The following is an 11027-nucleotide window of genomic DNA, read 5'->3' on the forward strand; positions in this document are numbered from 1 at the left end:
TACGTACGCAGTCAGTGGAGCCCAAATGAATACGCCGCGACGCTACGCTGACGTGACGCTTACGTTTGCAGCCGGTGGAGCCCGGCCGTAAGGTTCTGCTCGTTAGTAATTAACTCTGACGTTGGATGTTCACTCCTTCACACAGATGAGTATTGAAAAATATTTTTACCCTCCCCCCCCCCGGACCACACCACCACAAATAGATTCCTGTCCTGTGGGAAACACTGCACTTGGCTCTGTTTTCAGGCTTTAGAAGAGAGAGAGAGGGCGTTTCAATTAAATGTCTCTAATTCAATGGTGGAGAAGCTCTGACAACAGCTGTCTACACTGCAAAGCTACCCAAAAAAGAAGATGGACTTATCAAAAAAAGAGTCTAAAATAAAGTCTGGCAATAAATAAAATACAATATGTGTCAATATCAAGGAAGTGTTTAAGAGATGGAGTGTTAGTTTAGCCTTCATGAAGTACATGAATATGCCCATCAAGGACAGTTTATAAGGATGGACAATGCGTCTCCACTTCTTCCCACTGTAAAAAATATTGAGCCAAAATATTCTGAAAACAGCAGCTGCCATCTGCACTGGTGATGTCATTTGGAGCCAGAGTCTGTGCTGTAGAGATTTACGCAATACTGAGTTCCCGCCATCTGACCAATGGCTAGCAGCGCCTTTGATTGTGAGCACACTGATTGGCACACACAGCTGTCAATCATGACATCAAACCTATAGCATCAGATAACTTTTTTAAACCAAACTTATCAGAACAAACTCAAGCTAGAGGCAGCTGCATGCAGTCCCATTAGCCTCTACTCATTTGGAACAACTAAAAAAAACACACTGAATAAATGACCAATCAAGATGAATCAAATATACACGTATAAATTAAAAGTTCTACTGTATTTTTCAGGAATCAGAGGACTCACTATAACCTTCTTAAGAGTCAGCGCAGAGGTGACACCAGCACAGTTACTACGAGCCAGCTTCTATCAAGTGGCGAGGACAATCAGGTACTTTGACTTAGAGCCAAGCAGGTTTCTACTTCATGTAATTAAACTGGATTAGCACAGTATATGACGACTGATGTTTTCTCTTTAACTGTATAGGTACCCAACACAACAGAGGAGGACATTTATGTAAACACCAGTGAGCTGAGACAGGCAGATGTGGCCCAGCCGGAAACTATCTCTGAGCCAAACAGCACCAACTTGCCAAGCTCTGGACAAAACAATGCAGAAGGAGCCAGTGAAAGTTCAGAGAAGAAAAATGAGGAGGGCAATGATGTGATTTACTCTGCTGTGAATTGGAAGACCAAGAGCAAGAAGAAGAAAGGAGACGACTCTCTGAACATGAATCAGCCTGGTAGCTCCTATCTGGAGGAGGAGAGGTGCACAGTGGGAGGCATGGCCAGAGATTTTGTGAGCAATGCACTGGAGATGGAATGCCTATATGACAAAGTGAAGCCTAGAATTGTGGAGAAGGAAGTGGAAGGTGAATATGCCCAAGTTAAATTTAAAGACAAGCATCCTATGCACAAATAGATCACAGTTCTATATTGCTGTGCCAAGTTTCGAAAAATTATTTGCTTTCTTGTACATATGTTTTCTTTATATTGGTGGAAGTATGTTTCTTTTCTTTAAGTTCAGGGAGTTTTTAAGTGCTTGACAGATTATTCATTCACATTTTAAGTGCATAATAATATTAACAATAATAATAATGAACATTTTTCTCAATTTCTACTATGTTCATGCCAACACATCCACCTGAATTGTTAAATTCAGCAGCCTGGTCAGTGGCCCTCAGCTTCAAACTATGACGCTCTAGGTACCCCTCCGGCATCGTTTCTAGACGTTTCAGTTTCCATGTCAATTTCCTCTCATTACATGCTACAGTGTCTTTAAAAATAAACTTCTGTCTTCATCGGAAACACAGGTATCGCCGCCAAAACTTCTTTGGGTTTAGGCAACAAGATGCTTTCCCCACAAAACCTACTTGGTTAGGTTTAGAAAAACTATCATTGTTTGGGTTAAAGGAAATGACCACTTTAGAATGAATATACAGACAGTACTTACTCACCCTCATGCAGACAAGAAGTCCAGCGTAGTTTTTTAACAGCTAGCCGGATTTTTCCATACACTTGAAGTGCATGGAACCCACGTCCAAAGTCATTTTGAAAATGAACGCGCGAGACTTGAGAATGTTCAGAGACGTTCTTGTTCTCGAGTCTCGCGAGTTGCTATGTTAAACACAACACACCTGCAGGCTAACTGACCACAGTGAGAAATTTTGCTATAAAAGTGGAGTAAATTATGTCTTTTCAAGTCAATTTTGCATGCCGCAGCTTCAGGGCACTTGGATTACGACGGACGAGCTGTCCTGACTAGGGATGCACCGAAATGAAAATTTGTGGCCAAAGCCGAAGCCGAATAATACGCTTGGCCGAATACCGAGTACCAAATACCGAATATCGTTGTTTAGTTTTTCATTAGTTTTTGCAGATGAACCAGCCCTGTAAATCAGGGGTATCCTCAACTGCCTGGAATACCCGAGTTACCCGCTGGGCACACTTTTGTGCCTTTTTTGTGCCACCTTTCAAGAGCATGATGGCAGGTTGTGTCTATCATGGCCTATCTGAAATCCCGAGTGCAGAGCTGATCTTCTCCCAGGCACTGTTTGTAAGTGTGTAGGCCTATTGTCCTTGGGACAGATATAAAGCTCTGGGAAGCCCTGCACTAACATGATCAACTTTTCCATGTTCATCACAGCCTGACATTTACAGAAGAAGGGAAATATATCTGTCAGCTGTGATTGGTTTGTAATGTGACTCCTGTCTGACTGCTGAACGTGGCCTTTTCAATTCAATTCAATTCAATTCAATTCAATAAACTTTATTTTTCTGTTAGGAACTTCGTCTGTGAAGAGCGACAGTGCATTAAACAAAATAAATACAAATAGATAAATACAATGTCTGTCCTTTCAAATTAAATTCCCAGAGACCAGTCATAAAGGTTTTATTTTGATGAGGCGCAACTACTAATAGAGTTTAACTTTGTGTGTGTGTGTGTGTGTGTGTGTGTGTGTGTGTGTGTGTGTGTGTGTGTGTGTGCAACTAAGCAACCAATGAAATCTGACTAATGACCTTTCTGGTCGACTAACTTTAGGGTGACTATTAAGGGGCAGCCCTCATAAAAACCCAAGTAAAGTTGATTTCTGGTTTCACACGGGAAACAAACATCAGTCCCCTGGGTGAAAGTCTGGTATGTGTTTGACCCATCCACCACCACTCCCTCTTCCCCCCCTTGGACTCTTTCGCTCTTTCTACTACAGTATGTTATTGCTGCAGACGGGATTACACTAGGGCTGCAACTAACAATTATTTTCATCGACTTATCTGTCGATTATTTCTTCGATTAGTCGACTAATCATTTCATCGAAAAATGTGTTAAAAAATTGAAAATTGTCAGTCTGTCTCTCCCAAACACCAAAATTATGTCATCTAATGTGTTGTTTCATACTCACGCCAAAGGGTTTTACTTCACCGTCATGGGAGTGTGTAAAGCTGCCAATATCTGAACGTAAGAAGCTGCAGTAAGAGTATTTTGGGGTACTTTTATAGTACTTTTCTATGAAAAATGACTCCAACCGATAAGCCGACTACTAAAATAGTCACAGATCATTTTAATAGTCGATTAGTCATCGATTAGTCGACTAATCGTTGCAGCCCTAGATTACTAACTGGAGTTAGTTGACAGCCTGTGCCATCCAGTACAGATGCTGTAGGGTAACTTGTGCATTGGTAACAGAAACCAAGGGCCGCTCACCATGTTGATGCATCTAATGTCCTGGGAATGAGACTGGGTTGCTAATGCATAACAATTAAAAATACTGAATAATAATAATAAAAAAGTGAGGGAGGCTGTGCTGTTAAATATTTTCTGCAGTGTGACATATTATGTTTATTATTTTAACACTTGCTTTTTGTTCAAACTAAGCCAGCTGTTGTAATAAATAAACCAATGTAAACCAATAAAGATTTTTTTTTTGGCACAACAGTCTCTATATTCTTCTTTATGTCTAGAGATGCATGTGCTTATTCGGTCAAGCCAGAACATTTCATTTAATCTCTATTTTTTAATTCAGTTTATATTGTAATGCACCTCACCTTTGCTACACCGTTTCAAACATTTACTGCACAACAAGTGGTCGGGTGTTTAGTACATCAGATTTTAGAAACAAGCAAGAGAGCCTCTCTTCAGGCTTTCTCACCGTTCAGGCTGACTGCTTTAAATGACCTCAGCATGTTTCCTGTTTAAGACTGAATAGAACAGAGGGGTTGTTGAGGGGATTAGGTTGTGGTAAAAAGGTGGACTTGAGCACGCACAGTTACACATCACTGGGCCATTGCAGACAGATTCATGCAGTGGCTCGTCAGGCAAGGTAAGCCATATCAGTCAAAGAAAAAGATTAATCCATAGACTATTTTACAGATTCTTAAAGCTTCCTTAATAGTATGACTTTTTTGTTTAATGTTAGAGAATAATAGTCTGTGGTTGGTATTAACTGGAAATTAAGCAAACCTTTTTTGTACTTTGGCGAAGCTAGAGGCACTTGGGGGCCTTTAAGCGTGAATAAATGACTCCTCTAGATGATTTGCAGTGGCATTGTGACTTAATAATATATGACTGACATTTGACTCACCATGAAACATCTGCACAGTATTTTTAACAGTTTCCTGTGTAACAATGTAAAAGAGGATAGTAATGTGCAGAGATTGAACAACACAAAGCCAACATAGTCTAATTGTTGTAATATTGTTACAGCTGCTGTGTTTCAGACATTAAGAGGTCAAAAGGTGACAAACTGAAAGGTGTACAGCGACTACTTTCTTCATGGCGACTGCTCATCTGCTTAGACTGCTAAGCTTGTTTACCGGTAATAATGAGATTTATCTGTTTTTATCTCTGTCTTTTCCTAGGTAACATCTTAAACATAAAAATATAACACAATAAGCTAATATTTCAAATATTTGTGTCATTTTAAAAAGGACTATAGCTAAGAGATTTTCTACGAGTTTGGCCTACATTGGGGAAAAAGTAAAAGGCAGTTTCCAAACTGCATAATTCTCAAGTACAAAAAAATGAATATAGCAATTACTGATGCCCTTCATTATTATTTAAATTATTATGTGAAGCTTGTAGTACTTTTTATTATTTTCAGTATCTAAAACAAAGTCATAACCATTGAAATGCACGTTGCAGTATCACCACATATTTTTATGAACACTATTTGCAATATCCGCATATAGGAAAAAGGCTAAAATATGTTGTAAAATAATATATTCTTCTTTAAGGAAACTGATAATTATATATTTTTGGAGTTCAATATGGTATGTTTACAGCAATATTTTAACTTTGTTTCTGAGAAGTCAGGGTTTTTTTTTTTAGGTCACTCTGGTATGGTGAAAAGCTATAAATACTGCAGTAAACTCAGCTTTGTGGTTATTCAGCTCTCACAGTAATATCTCTCCGTGCAAATGAATTTCCAGTTGACTGTCACATATTATATTTTCTCATATCCACAAAAATAACATCAAAAAACAGAACTGCTACTAATGTTGTCTACCATGAAACTCCTCCTGCCCCACAAAGGCATCTCTGTGCTCCAGCAGGCGAGAAGCTGGACCATCAATGTACCCACAACAATTACTGCAGTTGAGGGGAGCTGTGTTGTGGTGCCATGTAAGACACAACCTCATTCTCAGGTCACCTGGTATCGGTACCATAGCGTAAAATATCCTGTGGTGTATGACAAACGTCACCCAGCTTCAGTGGAAGACCAGTTCAGAGGACGCACCTCAGTAACAGGTGAAGCTGCGGAGGGCAACTGCACCCTGGTGATTGACAAAGTGAAGAGTGCAGACAACAACCTGCGGGTTTATGTTTGGATCGACCCAGACTCTAAATCAAATCAGAAATTCTATGACCAAACTGTAACGATCATTGTTGGTAAGTAAGCATTTGTAAACCTGAATTAAATTCAGGAAATTCAAGCCTTAATGCAAAATTTCACAATTTAGCAACTGACAGGTTACATTCATTAACAGAAATACACTTACCATACCATAAAAGAAAATAGCAATTCCTCCTAAACACAGCAATCTTTACACCTTACCCAAGCTGTGGTCTATGTAAAGGAGAAATCTTACCACCCTTATCAATTTAACATACAGCATTTCTGTTATGTAGCACATCTTATTTATACAACTGTTAATCTAGAAATAAAAGAAACATTAATTTTTCTCTATGTTTTTTCCATTGTTTCTTTATTTTGACTTCCAGAGAGAAAAACCCCCATAATCTCCATTCAGAAGAAAATAGTGGATGGGGAAATTTTCTGGGTTAACTGCAGCGTAAGTTATTCCTGCCCTTTCTCACCTCCATCCCTTCAATGGACCATAAGTCCATTTTTAAAAAACTACACTGAAATGGCTTTCAACAAAGAAGTAAAGGGACAATGGTCATACACAGAGACACTTCATGGACTGGCAACAAATGAAATACATAACAGCAAAATGTGGTGTTCTGCGAAGTTCAGAGCATTCAACGTAGAAAGTCAACAAATACCACTCAACATTTTATGTAAGTGAAACAGTGCCTGTTCAAATACAGTAAATGGCTGAAGTACATTTACTTGCCAGATATGTTGCTATTGTAATTGTGTGTTATGATTTCCTTTATTCCCAGATGAACCTGTGACTGTGACCCTGATACTGGAAAAGAAAATGGTAATGGAAAGTGGCAGCATTACCGTGGAGTGTACTGCTAACTGTAACCCACAACCACACGCTTACATATGGCTCAAAAGAGAGACGGGTCAGAACACGGAAATAAACTCAACTGAGAGAAAAATGACCTTCAACGACATCACCCGAGACACTTCTCTCTCCTGTATCGCTTCCAATGAGATTGGCATGGGGAAGTCCGACTGGTTGTATCTGGATGTTAAATGTAAGAAAAAGCATGCATTCGATTTCTTCTACTGAGTCAGAATTTACTGATTTAATCTTAATTTATTTGGGAATACAATGCTAGATATTCACACCAGGGAGTTGCTCTGCTGGCCACAGAAGAACACCACCAGAGAAATTTAACACTTAACAAGCAGCAAACTGCATGTGGATGAATCAATACATGCTCTGCAGCTTAACATCGTTCAAACCCACAAACCTTTATTTAGAATTCTTGGGGGCAGGTTTCCAAAGATGTTACACACATAATAGGAATGGGCATTTTAAAGGTATACTACGCTGGATTGTTGGTTACTGTTTGTAAGCACACTCGCCAGCGAAAGTTAAAGTAAAAGCCAACCCCTGATTCATTCTTGTTAGGTATTTGCGTTTCTCATAGCACTGGGTCACTTGGATGGCGGCTGCTTACAGTCTGGCACCTGATCTCTGCATTATTATAAAGCCCCAAGCTCACATGCGTACTGTGGAGGTATATGCCCATCGATGTCCCAAACACAGAAAATAAGAACATACAAAAATGTGGGCACACTTAGTGGGTCTAAGTGTGGTAAGTTAAGAAGATAAATCGTATGACAGTTTACTGGGCTCGACAGTGCGAGCGTTTCACTCGCATTTGCGACTAAAAATAGATGTGTGCGAACTGTAAAAAATATTTAGGGGCACATGTGCGCATAAAAAAAACAGCCGAAGCAGCCTATATTTTTGTCAATAAAAAAATATGATAATCTTACCGCAAATGTTGGAGGAACTCCAGCCGCCTTCCCTCTTCCCCGTGTGACACGGTTATGGGCGGTTTTCTAAGCCACTGTCGGCACAATGCGCTCTTGCGCCGCGGTAGCACATATACAATGAATGGGTTCATTGGCGGAGGTCTGCGCTTTGCGCGCTCGGTGTGAAAAGGGCTTAAGTCCCACTGTCGGCAGCGTGGAAATAAGTCAAAGTGTGGAGGAGATGGACCGGGTTAAGCGGCAGATCTCCGGGGAAGCCTGCTCCGCTCTCCTCGTAGTTCAAATAATTTCAACTCTGAGCGCAGCACTCGGGCGGAAAATCTGAGCAGTGCGTGACGCCAAGGGCAGCGGTGCCGCTTTGTCAGGCATTGCTGCCCTCTCCATAGACAAACAATGGGACAGCCAGCGCAAAGCGGTTTTACAGCTGATCATGTGTAGAGGCCTTTAGGGACCATTCGCCACGGTACCGCTGCTGGGCAGGGTGGAAATAAAGCCCTTTTCACACAGAGCGCGCAAAGCGCAGACCTCCGCCGACGAACCCATTCATTGTGTATGTGCTACCGCGGTGCAAGTGCGCGCGCGAGAGGGCGCATGTCGCGGCGTCTGCGCGCTGTGACGACACCTCGGCGCCGCGCGTCCAATAGCAGAGAAGACCCTGAAGTAGACCCGGAAGTGGTCACCATGGAGCTGTAGCTCCTGAACGAGCCTGTACTCCCCCAAATCCTGTCCTCTGCGCCCTACCCCGTGTTGGGCGCTGCGAAAGCTCTGTGTGAAAGAGGCTTAACTCCTGCAGAGTTTCAGAGGACCTGGAGAATGTTTTAGGATAGTAATAACATTATATAAGATAATCATATTGCAAAGATAATATATATAAGATAATAACATTAAAGACAAAATTAAATTGCAATACTTTTTCAAAACTTGATGATTTTACCTTTCTGTACATTTTGTATACAAATTCATTAAATAATTTTGCTTGTAAATGTCTATTTGCATCACGTTTATTACGGAAAACACATTATTTGATCAATTTACATTGTGCTCCTAAAGTTCTTTGTGCGCTCCTTACTTTTTCAACTTAGGAGCGCATGTGCTCCTTGGGAAAAAAGTTAGCGTCAAGCCCTGGTTTAGACAGTTTGGTTATAAAATACAAACAAGAGATTTTCATCTATTCTCTCTCACTGATTTAGTTGACTTGAACAACACAAAACAAGCAGTAGCAACACAATGCCTGTTGAGCTCTTGGAAACTGTACCAAACAATCTCAACACAAAGCCAATTTAACAGCTGTTCTGGAGCTCTAATTTGCTGCACACAATAAATTTTAACTGATGGAGTTGCCAAACTGTCATGCAAATATCCAGCTACTGTGCCACTAGTACTAGCCTAAATGGGTCTTGTGGTGAAAATGTTAACCTGGCTAACTAGTTAGTTAGGCTAACAACGGACAGCTACGGACCCCCTGACTGTGTGTATCCAAACACGTACATATTTAATGTTGGCAAAACAACCGAAAGACACAGTGTGAAACTAAACAGTGACAATGGTTAAAAAGAATAAACTGAACTTACCATTACAGTAACTTTGAGTGCGAAATGTCGGTGTTGAATCGTCCCAGCAAACCGTTAGGTCGTTAGAGCACCTGCGTAGGGTCTTTAGAAGGATGTGGGGTTGCTATGGTGACGCCCGGGCACTACACAGCTAGCCTAGCTTAAACGGTACCTTAACCAGTGCTGGGTCTTCTTTTGAAGAAACGGACAAGGTGAAACTGTAAACTTTGTTTGGTTTTCCAAGTCCCAAAATTAACCGAGGCCTGGAGTGGAGAGTTAGAGTTGCGGTTACCAAGTAGGAAGGGCGGAGGAGAGGTAAATCTGGTCCGGGCCAACGGTCCTGAGCTAGCCGCTAAGGTGTTAGCGAACGTTACTGATATCCGAACTCGGTTGACAGTTGACTGACGTTAGCATTTTTTGTTGCAAACGCCTCAGCCCTACCTGTTTCCTAAAGTGCTATAAACCGAGCCTCTCTACCGTGGACATAAAATTTGTGTTTAAAGGAGTGTTTAAAAGGTTTTAATTTTATTTCGCTGACTCCGTTTAGGGGCGCGGTGCGGCCAACCGAATGGACATATTTCAGTTTCAAACCTCATGGAAATGTAACCTTCCGCCCTAAACTGGTCGTAGATCCCTCTGCACAAACATGAGATTTTAAATTCACCCTTTAGTATCACATTTTTAATCATGAATATGAATGGAAATTTTGTATTTTTCAGGGCAGGGTTTTTGAAATAATCTGTAAATGAGAAACATGCTTCTGGCGATTTATGTACTGTTTTCTTTGTGTTCAATTAAATTGCATTTGGAGGTGCAGTGTTGGGCATCTATCAGCAGAAATGGTAGGCTACATTCATAACTATATTTTAATTCGTTTATAACTGAAATTAAGAATTGTTACGTTTTCGCTATCTTAGAATGAGCCATTTTTATCCGCATACAGAGCTGGTCCATGGATGTAAGAGAACTGGATACAGCATTAAACGCAGGGCCATGTTGATTCTTATGAGAGTTGCTCAGTGGTGCATGAAGTCAAAATGGTTCAACTGCAGTATATAAAATTATCCGAATGATCTGGGGATGATCGGCACCACTAAGGCATTTTGCGGCCCAATGAGCATGCACACTACAGACTTAGGGCAGCCAAGTGCAACTGAGTGGTTAACTTCCGCTGGCCAAGCTGGTTACTTCCGGTTTAGCACTCTTTAAATCCTGATAGTGAAATGAGTCATTTCCCGGGGGTTGTGAATTTACAGATGTCTCTTTTGCCATGTAAGTCAATGGGGAAAAGTCTTTTAGGGCAGTTAGGGTAGTTGTAATTTCACTTTTTGACCAAGCCCAGTGCACTTCCTGGGGGCTTGAGCAGGTTCTCTTCCACAAATATTGCCATGTTGTTCTACAGTAGCCTAGAAAAGACAAATCAAACACTGGTTCTAGATGGGGCCATTTGCATTTTGTGTGTTTGCATTCGACACCATTGTTCTATTCACTTGGCACATGGAAGAAGTTTCAGTTCTGCAACCTCACTGCTAGATGCCACTAAATCCTACACACTGGACCTTTAAATATATATATATGAGAAGATAAAAAGAGGAGTTAAAACTGAATGGAATACAAATTTAAGTTTCTTTTTAAAGTCTGTCTTTAATTAAAAATCTGTAACACACATCACAAATGTTCAAAACTAAGAGGGTAAATAACAGTAAAGACACATTTCAAGGAAATA

The 11027-nt window shown here is 40.7% G+C and overlaps 1 protein-coding gene across 1 annotated transcript in view; it reads left to right on the forward strand.

The window, feature by feature from the left end:
• Nucleotides 1-3925, forward strand: part of LOC126391818 (sialic acid-binding Ig-like lectin 13) — a 38903-nt gene extending 34978 nt beyond the window's left edge. The window contains exons 7-8 of the mRNA XM_050046774.1: nucleotides 907-1006; nucleotides 1103-3925. Coding sequence (XP_049902731.1) covers nucleotides 907-1006; nucleotides 1103-1537 — 535 coding nt within the window. The 3' untranslated portion in view covers nucleotides 1538-3925. The remainder of the gene's footprint in view (nucleotides 1-906; nucleotides 1007-1102) is intronic.
• Nucleotides 3926-11027: the final 7102 nt, after the last annotated feature.

Source organism: Epinephelus moara, chromosome 6, assembly GCF_006386435.1.
Source record: "Epinephelus moara isolate mb chromosome 6, YSFRI_EMoa_1.0, whole genome shotgun sequence".
NCBI classification, from domain to species: domain Eukaryota; kingdom Metazoa; phylum Chordata; class Actinopteri; order Perciformes; family Serranidae; genus Epinephelus; species Epinephelus moara.